The 19,135-nt window shown below is 68.4% G+C and overlaps 1 protein-coding gene across 2 annotated transcripts in view; it reads right to left on the bottom strand.

Moving 5' to 3' along the window:
* TRAPPC9 (trafficking protein particle complex 9) overlaps positions 1 to 19,135 on the bottom strand; it is a 154,136-nt gene that overhangs the window by 22,052 nt on the left and 112,949 nt on the right. For both annotated transcript variants that reach the window (XM_028533660.2, XM_028533659.2), the window contains 2 exons: positions 16,064 to 16,217; positions 10,671 to 10,761 (listed from right to left, as the gene is read on the bottom strand). In XM_028533660.2, the coding sequence (XP_028389461.1) occupies positions 10,671 to 10,761; positions 16,064 to 16,217 (245 nt within the window). The remainder of the gene's footprint in view (positions 1 to 10,670; positions 10,762 to 16,063; positions 16,218 to 19,135) is intronic.

Raw genomic sequence — 19,135 nt, forward strand, 5'->3', positions numbered from 1 at the left:
CACTCCCGCGTCTCCAGCAGGGGACTTGCCCGTCTCTTGGACAAAGCGTGTTTACGGTTTGGAAAAGCGGGACTCCCCGCCGAGGCCGGCGCTCCTGGAGAAAGGACCACGCCCCCGACCCTCCCACCCCCGGGCGCTGGCATCGGAGGGTGCCGGCTCCGGGTCGGGCCCTGGGCTGGCCGTGGCCGTGTCTCCCGAAACCCTCCCCCCCACACCGGAGGCCACGGGTCCTCTCCCACGGACGGACCTGCCGGGACCAGGCCCCGGGCTGTCCATCCGCGACCCACGCGGCTCCATTCACTCGGCGGAGCGGAGCGCAGACGCTGCCACTGCAGACCCACAGCTCCGCTGGGGACTGGGCACTGGGCTGTCCGGGTGCGGGAGGGGGTGGGCCTGGTCCCTGGAGGCCACGGGGACGCTCTGCTGACCTCCCCCGAGCGGGGCCAGGGCTCTAAGAAGAAACACACGCTCTTTCAGGGGTGGGGAGCTTCTGACCGGAGACGACTGACTTTGTAAACTCAGGAGCAGGCTCTGGTGAAAAGCTGCGTGGTTGCTGCAGCTGCTGCAACAGGGGGGGCAAGGCTGAGACTGGCCCCGCTGCCCCAGGGCCAGGACGGCTCGATGGGAACCGTGGCTTCTGCCTTCGCCTGGTTTTCCCGACGAGAAAGACGAGTTTGAGGACTCGGAGCCTGGAGACCTGGGTTCGAGACCAGGTGCGTGGTGGTGAGGGCAGGAACAGGGAGCAGAGACCTGTGCGGTCCCCAGCAGGGCCCGCCAGTCTGCCCGCACGGGTCGGGACCCAGAGCCAACGAGAGAGCGGGTGGAGGAACACCGCGCAGACCCGCGAGCCGGAGATGACCCATCGGCGGAGACCAGGGGCCTGTTCACGGTCACCGGCCGCATAGCATCACGGTCCCTGCCGTCACGGCGACGTACGTGTGAGAGCCCCGCCGCCAGTCGCCATGACAGTGGGTAGGGCTGCTCCTCGCCCCGCACCCACGGGGCCCCCGAGGCAGGCAGAGGAGGAAGGAGGGGCTGGCACCCCTTAAAGGAGGGGCCCCCAAGGCCAGCATGCAGAACAGGGTGCCGTTCCAGGGCACCAGCTGTCCCAGACGGCAACCTCCACTCCCGCCCAGGGGCCCCCCAGGCCCCACGCAGCCCCTGGATGCCCAGCCCTCCCGCCTGCCCTGCCTGCCCTGCCTGTTCCCCCACTCACCCACCGCTCGTGGCTGACAGCACAGGGGGTCCCCCCCGGACCACATCTGTGATGCTCCCAGCTGGGGCCCGGACGCCGCTCAGCAAACCCCAGTGAGTGAAGGGGAGCACGTGAGTGAGGGGACACCGTGGACCTTCAGGGCACGTGGACGGTGTGGGGGCCAGGCCCGGGGGCCAAAGCCAGAGAGGGGCCTCCCTGGCCCGTGCCGATTCGTCAGCTGCTCGGAGCCGCTCGAGGCAGAGCCCTCCTCCGCCCTGCTGCCACCGCCGCTGGACCCGGGGGCTTCTGGGCCGCATAGGTGAGCCCACTTCCTCTTGGGGGCCAGGGCTCCCCGGGCCCGGGTATGGGCTGTGTGGCAGATGCGGCCATATTGCCTAGGCAGTGACAGCTACCTGCCCCTGGTGGCCACTGCCCCGCTGGGGCCCACGGCAGGCTCTCGACCCCGTCAAAGGCACCTTTACGGCTGCCTCTGACAGACAGCCCCTTCCCATGAGGCTCGACGCCCAGGGGTGTCGGGGAGCTTGAGCAGGCCCTGCCGTGGGGAGACCAGGGCCTCTCCCCAGCCGGGGGGCTGCGGGCGGGCAGGGGTGGCCCCAGGGGGGCTGTCTCAGCTGGTGAGCGTGTGCACCGCCGCGCTGTTTGGGGGCGGTCCCTCCCCTCTGCGCAGGAGGCCTCTGTGGCAGGAACAGGGCCCACACAATCCCGAGGGCATCACGAGGTGGCTGTGTGCCCCGGCCGAGGCCGCCTGCTGCTGCCCCCGGGGAGCATGCTGCGGGCCAGGCCTCGGGCCCCCACTCCTGCACGCCGCCAGCACACGCACCCCAACGCGTGCGTGACACTGTGCGCGGAGCCAGGGACGTTACCAGGGACGGCGGCTGGGCGGCGCGTGCAGCCGGGACAGGGCCCTGCGGCGTGCACTGGGGGGGGGGGGGCGGGACCGGGGACAGCACCCCACAGGTCAAGTCCCTGCCGAGGGAGGGAGCCGGGCGGGCCACCCACAGGGGAAGAGGGGCTGACAGCTGGGGGCGGCAGGGACCCACCCACACACCGCGACCTGCACCAAAGGGGCCCACGGGCTTCGTCCATCTCCACAGGCTCCAGAGGGGGCCGGGGGGGCGGCTCACAGCAGGCATCCCCCCACCCGGGGCTGTGTGTCCCCTGGGGGGGGATGCCTCCAGCTCAGCGGGTGTCTCCTCTCCCCTCAGGGAACAGGGAACATGGGTGGGGATGACGTCCCTCGGGGCCAGCCCTGTGCAGGGCCCTGGGGCACCCGCCTCTCCCCTCCAGCACGCAGAGCCCTCACGGCGGATCACTCTGTGGTCCCAGCGCCTCTGCGGTGACGGCCACGCAGGACGCAGAAACAAGGCACACACGGCTGGCCGCTGGCCGGGGCCTCCGGAGCCGGGACGGAGGGATGCCCGCACCGAGGCGCCCGGACGTGTGGGAGCTGCCGCCACCACCCCTCACCTGGGGACCTCAGGGCTGGGGCCTGGGGCAGCCACGGGCAGTCCCTGCTCGGCAAACAGCACCGGGTAAATATTTGTGGAGTGACTCACGGAGCTGAGCAGATGCGGCCCTCTCGGCGCCAGGGCGAACTGACCTCGGGCTCCCAGGGATGGCCGTGACACCCGCAGGCTCCCAGGGTGCTGTTGGCCAACACAGGTGCCCGGGGCGCCCCGGTCGCAAGGCAGCAGGGTCCCCACACACACGCACACACACACACACTCAGGGCCAGTGGGAACCCCTGGTGGCCTCACGGGCCTTTGGTCCCAGCCCGACAGTTCCCCTGGGGCAGGGACCCACAGCAGCCCGGGTTCCCGGGTGACCTGAGCCGGGCGGGGGTCCTCAAGGCCCCCCGACCTCCTGCTCCCAGCGGAAGGGCCCGGCCACCTCTCGCCTCACCGTGGGCAGAGGCTGCCCTGCACCCCTGCCCGCCAGTGCCGAGCCTCGAGGAGGCCGGGGCTGCCTGGAGGAGGCGCCCTGGCTGTCCCCACCAGCAGGGACCGCGCCCCACGGGACAGCTGTGGCCACCCTCTTGGAGCCGAGGTGCCACTGCACCTCATCAGCTGCTGGAGACTTCTGGAAACCTCCTGGGACCTGGGGGCACAGGGGCCTGGGAAGCAGTGACGAGACAGGTGACCTCGGGGGAGTCCTGACCGAGGAGAGCGGCCGGCTGCCCTCCAGGCAATGGCCCCACTGCGTCCCCGCCGGCCCGCACAGCTCGGACTCGCGCTTCTCCAGGCCGCTGGGGTACACCCCAGAGCAATGCAGCGGACACAGTGGCACGGGGGGGGAGGGGTGTTTACACGTGACTGCAGACAGGAGCCCTCACACGGACGAGCGTGGTTACCAGGTCCCTGGAAGAAAGGGTGACCCTTCCACCGCGTTCTGGGTCACCCGCGTCAGGACGACCCGAGACCCTGGAGGCCGGCTGACGCGTCGCAATCTGACGGCGCGCGGCCACGAAGCCCATGGCGGAGCTGCTGGCTCCCGCGGGGGGGTGACTTTAGGGACGGGGCAGAGGGCTCCTGTTTCAGTTCTGTCCTCCTCGCTCCTAAATGGATATGCAAATGCTTAACATTTCCACGTCGCATGTATCACATGCAATCACTGTAATCACATATAATTACTGTGTAGCCACACATGCATATGACAAATGCATAATTACCTAATAAGCATGCAAATGTAAGTATTATTTGGGGTTTTGTTTATTACTTAGTTTTGTTTTGTCTTCGTTCTTAGGGCCAACGGTCCTACGACGAGGGTCATCGGAGTAGCACAGCGAGAAGCAGGGAAACGGGCGCATCTGCTCGTGCTCTGGCTCCGGGCTCTGCAGCAGAACACTCCCCGCCCCCCCCCCCCCCCGAGGATCAGACCCTCGCAGCGCGCACTGAGGGGCGCCGTGCTCAGGCGGCCGCGGGCCGCGCTACCCCGGCACACGCGCACATCCTCCGCCCCCCCCCCACCGGCTCCAGAACACCCAGAGCCACTCTCATCACGTTCTCTCTGAGTCAGAGCCGACAGGGCCAGCTTTGTCCCCGAGCCTCGGAACGCAGATGGTGCCACTGACAACGCTCTCGGCTCTGGAAAGGAGCAGAGAGCTCGGGGCAGAGTCAGGTCTGGGCTGGGGCCCTTCCTGCTTCACCCCGGCAGGACCCAACCCTCCGGCCTCGTCTGCCCTCCCTGTGGGGGGAGGAGGGTGTGTGGGACCACCTGGCACAATGCCGCCCCCCACCCCGTAGAGGGCAGCCTAGACAAGCACCCAGACTCCTCCAGTTCCTCTTCCTCCTGGCGGTGCGGCTCTGGAGAAGGCAACAGCCCCTCTGAGCTTCGGTGGGATGACAAGGGTCCCGGCAATCACAGCAGCTGCCTCAAAGGGAGCGCCCAGCATGGGGCGGGGCTCACAGCACAACCCCACCGAGTGCTGCTCTAAGGGGCTCTCTCTCCTGGCCGGACCCCTCAGAAGACCTGATGCTCTTGGCCCAGAGGGCGCAGCGGGGTGCTGAGGCCAGCACTGGAGAACCGGGGATCTACCCCAGGAAGTGTGCAGCCCCCCAGCTGCCCCTGCAAGCGACGGCAGCCTGCTGGCAGCCCCCCAGCTGCCCCTGCAAGCGACGGCAGCCTGCTGGCAGCCCCCCAGCTGCCCCTGCAAGCGACGGCAGCCTGCTGGCAGCCCCCCAGCTGCCCCTGCAAGCGACGGCAGCCTGCTGGCAGCCCCCCAGCTGCCCCTGCAAGCGACGGCAGCCTGCTGGCAGCCCCCCAGCTGCCCCTGCAAGCGACGGCAGCCTGCTGGCAGCCCGGCCTCTGGAAGAGCGCTGTGGCCCCTTTCTGTGTGCGACTGGTCGCCTTCACACGCTGTGGCAGGGCGCTCCTGGGGCAGACGCATCAATCATTAAACCACTATTTGTCCAGGGTTCCCGGAGGCGGGGGGGCTCTGATTCCTCCACAAACACACCTGGCAAGATGGTAGGGCCTGCCCGGTTCCCTCGTAACCAGGAGCTGGGCCCCGGGGTCAAAGGCAAACCAACAAAGGAGGTAGGCCCCAAGAGTCCAGCTGCGGGAACGTGAAGGCCTCGGGGGGGAGAGGGGGCAGCTCAGGGTCTGTCCTGCCCGGAGTCTGGGGCGGGCTCCTGTTTGGACCCCCAGGCTGCGTGCGACCGAGGGCCCTGGGGAGGCGGGGTGCCCGGGGCCCAGCTCTGGAGCCCTGGCGGGGTCTGGGCCCCGGCGCCAGCATCTCGCCAGGTCACTTCTCCTCAGGGCTCAGACCCCAGCCGTTGCCATGACGACGGAGTCACCGTGCTGCAGGCCCACGTGGAGACCTGGCTCGGCCAGTGGTCCCAGAGCGTTTCGCCCACTCCCGACCTTCTCAACAGGGCCCCTGCGCGTGCCCTCTGCGGGCCGCTCCCGTGTGACCAACCTTGCCCCGTGCCCCCCCGTGTGAGGGGCTCACGAGCCGCCCCCTCTCCCAGGCCTGCGGGACTTTGCGGCTGGCTAGCGTCTCCTCTGCCCGCTGCTGTCCCGCGTGTGGGGAGACGGGGGACTGCACAGGAGGGAGAGGAGCGCTAGCGGGAGGGGGCGAGCGTGACCCCCCACTGTCTCAGCAGCGGCTTCTCCGGCTCCACCTGCCGGAGCCCGAACCCGGCACGGGGGTGCACCGCGCACCTGAGAAGCAACAGTGGTTTTGCGCAGACCAGACCGGAGCCGGCGAGCGGCGCGGAGCCCAGCACAGTCTGCACACTCGGCCGTGCGCGGGGGGGGGGGCCCACAGGCCCGCGCCCCGGCCCGGGCTCACGCTGCCAGCTGCTCAGAGAAGCCTTCCCGTCTGTTTCCGCACACGAAGCTCCACCCCTGCTCCCGTCCCCCGTCCCCCCCCACACACACACACGCACGCGCTGCCTCTCCCAGGAATCCTCCCGGTCGGCCCTTCTCCACCCTCGGGCCATCCCAGCAGCACCCACACCGAGCCGGTGGCTAGGGCCCTGGGTCCCTCAGGTCCGCCGCCCCACCCCCGACGCCTGGCCCTGGAACCCCAGACACACCCACTTCGGGCGGCGGGTGACCCGAAGGCTGCCCTGAGGCCCTCGGGCCGCTCCCTGCCAGGCACCCAGTCCACCCTGTGCTTCCGTTTTTAGAAGCGGCAACCAGCGTGTTCGCTGTCCTAATGACCCACAGAGACAGTTGGTTAGAGCCGGCCTCCACTGCTTACTAAGCAAACCGAGCTTCTGCATAATGAAGTTCGTGCTTCCAGAAATAGAAAAGGCATGTGGGGGACAGCATGCCGCAGCTTCAGAAAGCAGGGAACCGGATGCTTCCTGCCGCTGGCAGCCCGGCAGGGCCCGCGCCTGGACAGGGAAGGACCGCGAGCCAGCGAGCGAGCCAGTGACGCGCTGGCAGCAGGACCGGTCCTGCCTGCGGCCCCCGCCCTCCCCCCAGAGTCAGCATCCAGGGACAGAGGAGAGCCCGGCCAGGGCCTGGACCCCCGACAGCACGGGGCGGCCGTGTGTGGGCTGAGCCACAGGCAGAGATCTGGGGGAGCGCGCTGGAGCAGGCACAGAGGTCAGTGCCGCAGCAGGGGTGACGCTGAGCCGTGCCTTGAGGGCGAATGAAGTCTATCTGCCCGCATGGAGCGCAGGAGCAGGGGGAGGGGGGCACGGCCTTTGGGCGTCTTCAAGAGGGTGACCCACAGAACGCTTCGAACATCTGGGGCGAACTACGGCCCCCAGCCCCAGGAAAACGCACCCCCCCACACGGTGTGCAGACATGCGTGCCTGCGGCTATGAGAATGTGCGCGGGGGTGGGGGGGGGCGGGGGAGTCTCCGCCCCCAGCCCCAGCGCGGGGCTGGTGCGCCCAGCACGTGGAGCAACACCGGCCGAGCGAGCAGACATGGTAGTGACCGGCCCCGTCCGAGGTGGCGCTGTGCGCGAGCGGTGGCCTGGTCCACACGGTTTTCCAGAGGAAAGGACACATCCTCCTGGAGCCAAGAGCAAGCGCAGGCCGGCCAGACCCTGGGCCTTGTGCGCCGGCCACAGGGCTCCCGGAGGCAGAGGGGGGGACGGCCACTCCCGCGCAGGGCACGCTGGTGGCCCCTGACTTCCCCTGCCCCTCTGCGCTGAGTGAGGTGCAACCACACACTCACTCGCTGGTCCGCCCCAGCGGGAGCCATGGGCCCTCGAGGACCTGAGCGTCCCCGTGCCCACCGAGGTCGGGGCCACAGCCCGTCGGCAGGCCAGAGGCTGAGACCCCACACCGCGGTGAGTGACGTGCACACGGCTCGGCCTCGAGGAGGCCCAGGGCCCTCGGCCCAGAGCCCGCCCTCCCCTGCCCCACTGAGGCTGTGCAGGGGGCGGTGCTGGCACTCGCCGCCACGGGAGGCCTGATGCGCCTGCTGCCGGCTCGAGGGCCCGACCTTGGCTGAGATGGCCGTCCCTGAGCAAGAGGCTCCCCGGCTGGTTTTTTCCAGCCATTGGACGAGGCCGAGCAGCCCGTGACGCGTCCCCGGGGAAGGGCCTTGGCGAGAAGGACGCTGTTGGCAGCCGTCTGAGAAAGGGCAGGCGGCCGAGTCTTTGAAGTCGCCCAGCCAAGCTCAAGGCCTGGCTTCAAAGGGGCGGAGGCCGGGCCTGGTTAGGGGCGCTTCCTCTCCCGACTGCTCACGTGGGCGGGAGTCCTTGCGCCCAGAGCTCTGAGCGCTGCAGCCTGCGCCAACCCACACGTGCTTCCCCCCGAAGCAACCGATCAGCTGGGCTCCAGGTCCCCTCCAGCACTGGCCCTGTGCTTCCTCAGCGCGTTCCCAACCGAATGGGCAAGACACCAAAGTGCCCTCGAGGCACAGCGGGGCCAACCGCTTCCCCTGCGTGACGCTGGCCACGCCCGGAAGGAAGGAGGCAGGGTCAGTCCCCACACACAACCCTGTGCGAGAGGAGGGGACCCGGGAGGTCCTGTCCCATCCGCACCGCCACGTGCTCTTGGCCTTGAGTGTGTCTCAGGGTCGCGGCCCCTACACGTGGCCCCTCGCTCCACGCCCAGCCCAGCCGCGGGCGGGAGCACTGGGTGGCAGAATGACGCACCCAGGGTCACTCAGAGCCGCAAGTGGAAGCCAGAGCCTCTGCATCCAGACCTGGGAGCTCCTCGCGGCTCCCGGCCCCCGCGGGGGTGTGCGCGGCTCCGACACAAGAGCCTGCAAGCAAGGCCCACTGGAGGGAGGCCCTGACCTGCCTGGGGCCAGGGCCCCGGGGCTCCGCCTGCACCCCTTCTCAGCGGCCACTCCCAAAGGCTCCCACCAAAGGCCACTGGGCTCATCTTGCCCCCGGGGAGATGGCTGGACTGAACACTAAGTGGAAGCACCAGTCAGTGAGGCGGGCTGGCTGTGGACACTCGGCCAGTGGGCTGTCACTGTCCCCCCCCCCCCCGAGGGCCAGCTCCCCTGCCAGAGGCCCTGGGTGCCCGCTCGCCCCCGGCTCCGTGTGCAAGGCTGGCGCCCGAGAATCTTTTCTGCAAGGCCCTTGGACGGGGCGTCCGAGGGGGGCACGCACTCTCGCCACCGAGCAGCGATTCCCCGCCGAGCACACTGGGGCCCTCGCTGCGACAAGTGACGGCAGCGAGGGATGACAGTGACGACAGTGATGACAGGGACCACAGGGACGACAGTGTAGCAGGAGCTACGGCCCGGGAGCGGCCCAAAGCACCTGCGCCTGCACCAAGTTAGGGGCACACCACCGTCGGGTGCTGGCACCGAAGGAGGTCCCAGGGGGGCGGTTAAGGGAGGGGAGGTGGCAGAAGGCGCTCGTGTGCCGCCACCGCTGAGGAGACAGGGCCGGGGTCTGCAGACGGAGCGGGACCTGGGGGCGGCGCTGGACTGGGGGAGGGGACGTGTCCGCGGCCGAACCAGTCCCAGCAGCCAAGTCCGAAGCAGCCGCCGTGTCTGCGCGCAGCCGCACCCGCGTGCAGTCCCGCCTCTGGCTGACCCACTCCAGGACCAGACGGCGGGTCCAGTCCGAAACGGAACACAGCCCGGAGTGTGAAGGTGCGCACCGGGGGCGGCCAGACTCGGTGCCAGCCTCCTCGACTGTGAGGGCAGCACGCGATGCCAGGAATGGGGCCGCGCCCGAGCCACCCACGGCGGGGTGAGCGCCTGGCCCCCCGCCAGGCCTCCGCACGCACGCAGGCGGGGGATCCTCACAAGTCACCCGTCTGCTCCGGGGCACGGCGACTCAGGCCTGCGCCACCCGCCAGTACGTGGTGGGCGCACCACACGTGTCCACAGGGCAGCTGCCCGACACGGACTCTGAGAACCGCCAGGCGGCCAGGGGGCTCCGGGCTCGCCCGAGGACGCGGCTGCGCTGTGGCCTGGGTCCCCGGGGGCCTTGCTTCCTCGCAGACATGATGCACTCACAGGAGCGTTGCTTCACTTCTCTCACAAGGTCCGCTCCCTCCCCGAGGCCCACCCCAGCCCCGGGGGCAGGGGGCTCTGGGCGCTGCCCCTCCCCGGCTGCCCACACCTGGGCAGTGCCTGGCTGTGCTCGGGGAGCCCTGACCTACGACATTCCGACCCCGTGTGGGAAGCTGGGCCGGCGCCCCAGTGCGACAGCCTCTACAGCAGCCCGTCCCCTTCCCCCCACTCAGGCAGGTCCGGGGGGGGGGGGGGGGGGACGGGGCGGGGCTCCATGGAAGGAGTGGCCCGGCCTGCTTGGGGCACGCTGACGGCCTTCCCCTGCCCCTGCGGGAACGGCGGCGGGCCCGGCAGTGCCAGGGGCGCCAGGAGAGAGCTGGCGGAGGTCTGCTCTCCCCCCTCCGGGCCCCCTGGGGCAGTTCTCAGGCGTGTCTGCAGGACGCCAGCTCACCCCGTCTCCGGGGGAAGACTGGAGGCTGACCCACAGGGGCTTCCACGTGAAGAAAACAGACTGCTCCCGTCTGTCCCCAAACGAGTGACGTGGTCAAGCGACAAAGCCTCTCACGCCACAAAACACTACGTTTAGCTTGTGTCTCAGCAAAACACTTCCGCCTGCTACCGGAGCGGCGCCCGGGAGAGCCCACGGCCCGCATGCCGCCCCGAGCACCAACCACGCGCTCTCTCGGGCCGAGCGCCGAGCCGGCCGGCGTGCTCACCAACTCGCACCCCGCCTCACCGGCCGCACGGGAGGCTGTCAGAGCTCCGCCCCCAGCGGAGTGAGAGGAAGGAGGCGACCACCCCCTTGCCACCTCCCACCACCCCATCACCTGAAGTCCAGAAACATCTGCAGAAGACACGCCCGTCGGGACGTGGTCAGGTGTCACCGCGGAGGACGGAGGGTTCGACGGCCCCCGCAACCGGGGGTGCCCATCGTCCACTCCCCTGTCCGTGTCTGGGGGCCCCGAACCCTTCCCCAAGTCCGCGCTGAGGTGCGGCGCTCAGGGGAGACACGGACACCGGCACGAGGTCCCGCAGTGGCCGGTGCCGGAGGGAGAGGCCGTACTCACCCCACTGCAGCGGGGCCAGCTGCAGGTGCTCCAGGACCAGCTGGCTCAGCAGTCCTTCCACGCTCGCCTCGCCCGTGCGCTTCAGGGAGGGGTGGGCCTCGGTCAAGGAAAACTCGGCTCCTGCTGGGCCCCCAGGACAGGCGGAGGGGTTCCAGAAGTTTCTAGACAGATCCCCAGGAGGGAAACCACCCACGGCAGAGACGAGCCCCCCTCGGCTCCCGTGGTGATCTGACCACCCATCACACATGCCCGGAGTGTGCAGAAAACGGGGCCCGTCTCCTCCCACCCGAGCGCTGGTCCCCGGAGCCACTGAGACGCACCAGGTCCAGTGAAACAACTTGAACCTGACAGCTGTTCCTGCTGGGGGGACGAAGAACACAGAGGCGGGGGCGTTTCCTGAACAAAGCCCCCAGCCGTGGCTCCCGGTCCAGTGCCACCGAGTGCGTCCCTGGACACGTGCCGGTTCCCCGCCGGCTCCTGTGTGCCGCGTTCTCCTTCCTGTCGTATGACACACAGCTCACGGGTGGGCTCAGTGACTCGGCCCCCCGCGGAGGAGCTCGTGCCGACGCCCGCCAGGTAGCAGCGGACAAAGAAATCAGGCTCAGAAGCGCAGCCAACGGACTCCCCCAGACACCAGTGGGCAACAGCCACCGCGGTTCTCAGGAGCGGTCTGCAAACCGCCTTCCTGCGCCTGCACAGAGGAGGCCGCCGCACTCAAGTCACAACCAACAGGGGCAAGGCAGCTCCTGGCATTCTCAGCGACCGGGGGGCGAGGGCGGGCTTCCTCCTCTCTGCTCTGGCGGCTTAGCCCCGTTCCACGCACACGCAGTGTGTCTGAAGCGAGACGGGGGCGGGGGAGCACACGGCACACTGGAACGACCGGTGTGAGCCTTGAACTTGGGAGCGTGCTTCTCGGCGAAGGTGAGACTACGGAAACCGGCGACTGCACCGCCTCACCGGCCGGGCGGCCGTGTCCAGGGAAGCCCGGCAGGGGGAGGAGGACAGGGCTGAAGCTGGCTCCTCTCGCTGCCACATGGCAGCTGAACAGGGCGGGGGCGGGGAGGGGCAACTGGAGACTCTGGGCCCAGCTGTGAGTCTTGGTGCCACCGCTGGTGGGCACGGCTGGACTCGCCTCAGTGCTCCAGGTCTCAGTTTCATCCTCTGTAAAGTGGGCTTAATAGCAACGTGCCCCGGCAGGGGCGTCGCCAGAAGCAGGTGTCACCCACAGGCAGCCCGGCTGAGGCCTCGAAGGGAGGCCGGCGCTGAGCAGCCATGGGGACACGGCACCCCCCGGCCCCACGGTCTCCGAGAAGCCGGGTCCCAGTTTCCTCACGGGGAGCCTGCACGGCGGGAAGCCTGGCGGGAGCACGGGTGTCCGGGTGGCGTGGGCGCTCGGAGACGGCCTGCACAGCGCTGCCCCGGCCTCAGTCACGGTGGGCACCGGTGACCTCACGGGCAGGGCAGGACCAGGGCCTGGGGACCCTCCCCGAGGCTCTCCCCGCCACGCCAGAAGGGGCCCCAGCCCCTCTTCTCAGGAGAAACACCCGCCAAGCCCTCCCGCCGCCCGGGGGAGGTGCACAGCCAGCGACTGGCGGACCAGGAAAGGAGCGTGCACAGGCTGGGCCTTGCTAGAGACGAGGTGAGCTCTGGCCACACCAAGCCCCAGGACAGAGGCCACCTCCCTCCCCGCGTCTCCCCTGCCCTCTCCCACCCGGCCTGCCCCCAGGGTCGCAGGCTGGCGGGGGGATGGGGGGGCGCCCTGACCCGTTTTCTGCAGGATGGGGGGGCGAGAGGCTTCTCGGTTTCGGACTGCAGGTGCCCTCAGCCCCCCTCCCCGAGCAGGGCCGCCGGGGCGTCCGTGGTTGTCTGAGGCGGACTCCCTGGCTCCCAGGCAGCTGCCATGCGGCCGAAGCTACCGTTTCCTGCCCCCCCCCCAGCGCCCAGGTGGCGTCACCTGTGCAAACAGCCGTGCTCTGAGCAAAGGGCAGCCCCGGCCGCTCCCGGAAGTCCGCCGTTCCCCGGCGGGGGCCTCGGGTCCCGCACCCGCGGGCTGGGGGGGGCCCCTCTGGGCGGGCAGCAGGACACTGCTGGGCCCTGGCCAGTCTCGGAGGAGCAAGCCCTGCTCTGCCCTCCGAGAGCCCCACCCCGGAGCAGAGGCCGAGGGGGGCCCGCCTGAGCCCCGCAGCCCCAGCCGGCCCCCCTCCGGTGCGGCTGGGGGGCCCACATCACCTGCCACTTCCTTGCAGGAAATGAAGACTTCCGAACGTGGCATCCTGCCGCCTCTGGGTAAAACGCCACGCCAGGCCCCCGGGGGGGGGGGGGTGCCGGCACTGTGGTGCTGGCGGGGCAGGCTCGGCGCCTGACGGACACGCTGGCACGAGGGGCTCTGAAACGGCCCGCCAGAGGAGCGAGTCGGCGGGGGAGTCATGGCAAGGGTGCCAAGTGGCACCGGGCTTTGGAAACCGTGCCAGCGGCATCTGTCCGCATTCATTAGCTTTCGGGCGCGAGCCATAAAATGACACAGCCGAGCTGATAAAGCTAATTACCTGCACCCACAGGGCCCCCTCCCCGAGTTCGGCCCCCTAAGCCACCAGAACAGGGCTGTGCCGGAGCCCGAACACACGGACGCGAAGCTGGCTGGCCCGCCGGCGCGGCAGCTGTCTGACCAGCCTCCGCTGCAGCCACGATTACAGGGCCGAGTGACGGTGGCAGGGGTGGCCGCCGGCTGTGCTTCTCAAATACACGGGCCCTGGCGCCTGGGGCAAGAGGTCGGTAAGTAGTGACGACGGCAGCACTTCCTCTCGTCACTTCTACCGGGAAGGACGTTTCCACAGGGCACCCCCCCCCCCGCCGTGGGGGGAGGCCCGTGGTGACTGGGGGACGTGCACCTCCTCGATTTAACCCCCACGGCTTTCCTGGTAGGCTTGAACATGGAGAACCTGACAGGCAGAGGCTGGCATTTCCACTTCCGAGAGCTTCTGGAACTCGGGCCCACGGGACATGGAGGAAGCCGACACAGCTAGCTGGTGGCAGGGGCGAGGCAGGCTGACCCTGGGCCCACACCTTGGACACCACCCTCAGACACAGCACGCCTGGCGGCCAGGACACACGAGGGTCCCTCCGGGCTCAGGGGCCCTGGCTGCCACACCAGTCAGCCCCCCAACCCAGCCAGGAGCTTGGCGGCCTCCTTCCCCCAGCCCAGAGGCAGGCAGCCGGCCGGGAGCTCTCCACGGTGCTGAAGAGCCTGCCTCCCTGGGAAGCCCTTGCTGGTCCCCTGGGACAAGCAACTACGCTCCCAACTGAGTCACAGCTCCTGTCCCTGGAGGGCAGGGACGGTGGCCCTGCAGTAGGAGGGCTGTGCCATCACTGTTGGTGCTGACCCAGGCTTTGCGAGTCTCCCGGACACTCCCACACGTGATGACTGACAAGCCCCCTACGCCTGAACCAGAGGCAAGCTCCCAGCTCAGTTTGGCCCAACCGGCCCTCTGCCTCTGGGGCCCAGGGGCCATTTCTGACACACTCCTTTCACATGCCCTCCACCCCTGCCACGCCCTGCCTCAAGGACCCCACCGAGTCACTCACGACCCCTGCGGGTCACAAGCCCAAGGAGGCGATGAGCCACAACGCCCAGGGCCCACGTGTGGCCCTGGCTCGGTTTCCACCTCCTCCACCACGCCCTGCTCACGTCAGCAAAGCCAGTGGGCGGGCAGCGCCACCTTCCGAACGAACAGTTGGGCTTCTGCAAGCTGACGGGGCAGAGCTCGGAGGACCGCGTGCGGCCCTAGCCCTGGCAGGGTCAGGGGTGGGGGCCCTGGTCAATGGCACTGTGCCTGCCACTCGGCAGGTGCTCCCCAACCGCCTCTCGGATTCGCCCCAGCCCTCCCCCTGCCCGGCCTGAGCGCTGACCCTGTTGGCGACGTCTGGTACTAGCCGCACAGGTGAGAAGGATGAGAAGACCACCCAAGGTGAGAGCCCTCCTACTTTAAGAAGCCCGGTCTACTGTGCAGGGATCTGATCTAATCAGCAACCACCATTACTGGTTAAATTCAATGAACCAGTCGGTATTTGCGCAGGCCCTTTTTGTCCGCAGACATTCGCAGGCACGCCGTCTCGGTCACCCTGCCTGTCGTGGGAGCCACGCGTGCTCGCTCCTGAACCTTTGGAACACGGCCACATGCAAGGAAGATGCAGGAGGTTAAAATGCCACCCCTCCCCTTTTCCACCCGGCCACCAGCAGTGACATATTTGGGGACATTTGTGCTGTTCTCAGAGGACCATTAGAAGCCGCACAGCCGCACTGGTGATCCTGCCTGTCTACATGACAAGTGTCCCGGGGCCCCCTGGCACTTCCGAAAACACCAACTGTTCCGTCAGCTCTTCCCCGGGGCCGTGCAGCCCTGCGGGTGACCGGCCCTTCCGGGCCTGCCGGCACCGGGCTCCGACCACCCCGCTGTTGCATGCGGTCCGCTGAGCAAAGCCGGAGCCCGTCCTGGGCCACTGCTAGGTGAGCATCCTGGAGGGGTGCTGGGGAGGGGGCTGCACCTCAGCACCCCCAGGAAGGCGGGCTGCCTGCGCCCACCTGCGGGCTCTGCAGGGACGACAGATGCAGGGACTCAGCCCGGCCCCACTTCAGCTCAGATCAATGAGCAGATTGCCGTAACCAGAAATCAGGCCGATGGGAAGACGCTCTGAGTGATTAACAGGCCTCTTCCCCGGGACGCTCCTCTCCAGTCTGCACCGTGAACTTGGAGAGTGCCGTCGTCGGGCGTCCCCCTCTCGGGAGGGGCGCCGGCATCGCGGCTCCGCCCCCTGGCGTCAGTGGCCCGAGCTCCCAGGGAGCCTGCAGGGGGTGCCTCATGGCTGCAGGTCTCCTGGGGCTGAGGCTGCCGGGAGGGGCGGCACGGGGGCAGGTGAGGGGACCGCCCTGCGGGGCGGGGCGGGGCAGGGTGGGGTGCCGTCTCCTCAGGCTTGACCGAAACACGGGGGCGCACTGCCGGCCGGGGCAGGGACCGCAGCCGCTCTGCTGCTCCCAGCGCAGAGCCCGGAGCACGGGCCCCGAGCCCTGCAGCCTGCGTCCAGCCGTCAGTTTGGGAACCTCTTCGAGCCAGCACTGAGGGGCAGCCGTCGCGGCCTGGCACCACCTGGCACACCAACGTGTGCAAGGAGCACGTGGTCCGAGGCCCTTCCATGGTGTGAACCAGCACTTCGCTAGCAGGCCTCACCGAGGGGAGGGGCTCGGAGGAACACGGGGTCTTCAGCCCCCCCCCAACAACCGTGGTGTGTCTGAGCTTTCTGTGGCCAAACGGCAACAGCTCATGCCCTTGGGCCCCCTCACGGGTCACAAGGCCCGCGCCCGGCGCACCAGGCTCCCCGGGCCCCCGTGGGAAGGATATGATTCGCCAGCGGATGCCCAGCTTGCTGTTGATCTCCAGGCCTCGAGCTTCCTGCCGCTCTTCCTCCAGCTGCCTCGAACTTGCAAACTGCCCCTTCTCCCCGGGGGACTCAGGCAAACTCTCGAAGTTGAACTTGTCCACCTGAATGGCCATCCTGAGAGGAGGGAGAGACACAGGAAAGATTTAATCAGGAGGGCGATGCCTTCAGCTGCCGGTGGGAGAGCCGGCACGTGCCAGCGTGACACAGTGCAGTGGATCATCACCGTAATTCACGGGGGACTCGTGCCAAGAAGATGAAATGAGACTCCCGTGGCAGTTCCGGCTGCAGAGCCGGTGCCGCACACCGAGCAGGGCTGCAGCCACAGCCGCAGACCCCGACTCGGAGGGCCCAGGGCCCCAGATCTGCGTCACACAGGTGGGTGACGGGCGGGGGGGGGGGGGCCTCCCACTGCCAGGCCCTGCAGCCCCGGCTCCGCCTGCACAGTGACCAAGAGTGCACCGGGGAAGGGGTGGACGACCCAACCAGACCCAGCCAGACCCAGCGGGCTCCCGCCGGCCCCTGGGGCTACCCCCTCTAAGGAGCAGGAGAGAGACGGGCACCCAGGGAGTGCAGCCACGAGACGGAGCCCAGGGAGGAGGTCTCCAGGCCGTGGGGCGCAGGAAGGAGCCCTGGCCCTGGCCAGCCCTGCGGCGTCAGCACCCCGGCAGAGCGCGAGACTCCGGCTCGGGCGCGGAGGACACGGCGCTCTGCAGCCCGAACTGCGCTCCGAAGCCGCACTCACCGCTCTGCCGTGATCACGAAAGCAGGTGCCGGAGACAACGGGGAAAGGGGAGAAACGCAGGGAGGAGACAGGGCACTCGGCCTCTCGCTCCCCGCGTGACCCTCCTGGTCTGGCCGTCCTTCCTCGTGCCGTGTGTGACGGCAGTGTGAGCAGTCATGCACGCATGTACGTGGTCGTCACTCGTGCACGCGTACACATGACTTAAAGGCCGGCTGTGTTCTCGTAACGTGCTGTGCGCACTCCGCATCACTAACACCCCGTCTGCGGGATGTCCCCTCAGACCGCTGGTCCTGACGCACTCGGTCCCCCCACCGCAGACCCTCGGGGTGGCCCGCTGTGACAGCGCCACCGAGGACGGGCGGGGCCAGCGCTGGGCTGGACCCTCCTCCTGCGGCCCAGCGTGCCGCCCGCCCGGTGCCTTGGACGGCTGTGCACCCGCTCTCTCCATCAGCAAGCGGTTTCTCTGAGAACCGGTGAAGCCACCGGGTCTCAGCCCTGCACGAGGGCCACAGCGCCCTGCACCTGCCTGCCGCGGCCTCCACGGGGAGACAGCCTCCTGCCCGGCGGCGGCGACTCCGTGGAGTGCCCTGCTCACCCGGGTTTGTGCTGGGAGTCGCGGGGTCTTTACTGGGGGTCAGAGAACAGCCCTGAGGCCACCTCCTCACCAGGAAGCACCCAGAAAGTCACTCAAAACCGCAGCCGACCCTCCGGGAAACCACGGCAAGAGTGCACACGTTCTCTCGAGTGGCAGCACGGACAGGAAGAAGAGCCAGCACGCCTGAGGCCCGGGGCGCGCACCTGCCCTCTGTGGGTGGCAGAGGCGCTGGAGGCAGCGGCTCCTTCCCGGGGCTCCGGCGACCCCGCAGCACACCTCTGCCCCGGGGCCGCGCCGGCCCAGCGGTGGTGCTGCGGCAACAGGCCGACGCCGGCACACCGTGCCGGGCACACACCCATGCAGTCTACTCACAGTGGCCGGCCCGGGGCGAGAACCGGGCTCTGGGCTCCCCGTCCATCTCTCAGAAACAGGAGGGCGTCCGCGAGGAAGGCCAGGGCGAGGCCAGCTCTCCAGGGGCCGGGCAGCAGGCGGCAGAGCCACCTCTGTATGGCACTGTGTCTGGCCACACAGGACGCTCTCCGAACAGCAGCCGCCGCCACGACCGTCTCTTCAGCCGTGCAGACGGGGAGACGGGGGTGGCGAGGGGAGGCGCTCACCCGAGCGTGTGCAGGACCAGCTGCAGACGCCGAGTGCCCTTCGACCTCACCCGGCACCCTCGGTGCTCCCAGCCGCCCCCGCCGCCCCTGCCGCCCCGACGGCCCCTGCCACTGCTGCCGCCGATGGTCCTGCTCATCTTCGATGAGTCAGAGTTAAATAAAAATTAATGCTGCTACTGGATGCCAGTTTTTGTTTGATTTTACGGCCAAATGTGACAATAATAGTCAAGAGCTGGCACTAAAAAAGGTGCTGGGGTTTTTAAAGAGTCCATTAAAAAAGACGCGCTGGTTTTTAAAACACCATATTGTGTGACTCGGTCCCTGAGCCGCTGACGACCTCACCGGGGGGGGGTCGCCACGGCGGCCGAGGAACACGGGCCGGGGCGTCAGGCTTGGAAGGGCTGCCCGCGCATCGTCCCACGGCACCTCCACTGGGGGGGACTGACAGCTGGAAGGCGGGGGTTCGGAGGGCATGCGGCGCCCCCCGGGGGTCTGCGAGGCCGGGCAGGACGCCAGCCCCCGCCCTGCGCACAGCGGAGCCCAGCCCCCGCGGGAGCGAAGCCCCCCTCCCCAGCCAGCGTCCCAGCGAGACGGGGCTGCCAGCAGCCAGGGGAGCAGCCGGGGCAGGCACACGACATCTGGGTCACACCCCGAGAGGAGAGAACTTCCTGCTCACGCCTCCTCGTGGATCAACTATGGTAAAAAATATATATATATAATATATAATAATAATAATAAAATAATTACTTAATAAAACAAAATATGTAAAGTTATATATAATATGTAATATACATATATATTATATATAGGAGCTATATGTATATATTCCTTCCTTATCATTATTGCTAACTGAAGAGGAAAACCAGGCCGTGTCCTGAAGCCCCAACCCTGCGCGCCCCACCAAAGCGAGGTCAGCCGTCACGCCGACAGCACACCAGAGCAGCGGTGGACCCTGGGTGCTGCCGGACCCGACGGGGGACACGGGGAGGGACAACGCCGGGGAGGTGAGCGGGGCCTCACTGGGCCTGCACCCGTCCCCCTCCCCACTTGCCCCGTCGGTGGTCACGGAGCCGGGCCC

This window comes from Phyllostomus discolor, chromosome 7 (genome assembly GCF_004126475.2).
Source record: "Phyllostomus discolor isolate MPI-MPIP mPhyDis1 chromosome 7, mPhyDis1.pri.v3, whole genome shotgun sequence".
Taxonomy (NCBI): Eukaryota; Metazoa; Chordata; class Mammalia; order Chiroptera; family Phyllostomidae; genus Phyllostomus; species Phyllostomus discolor.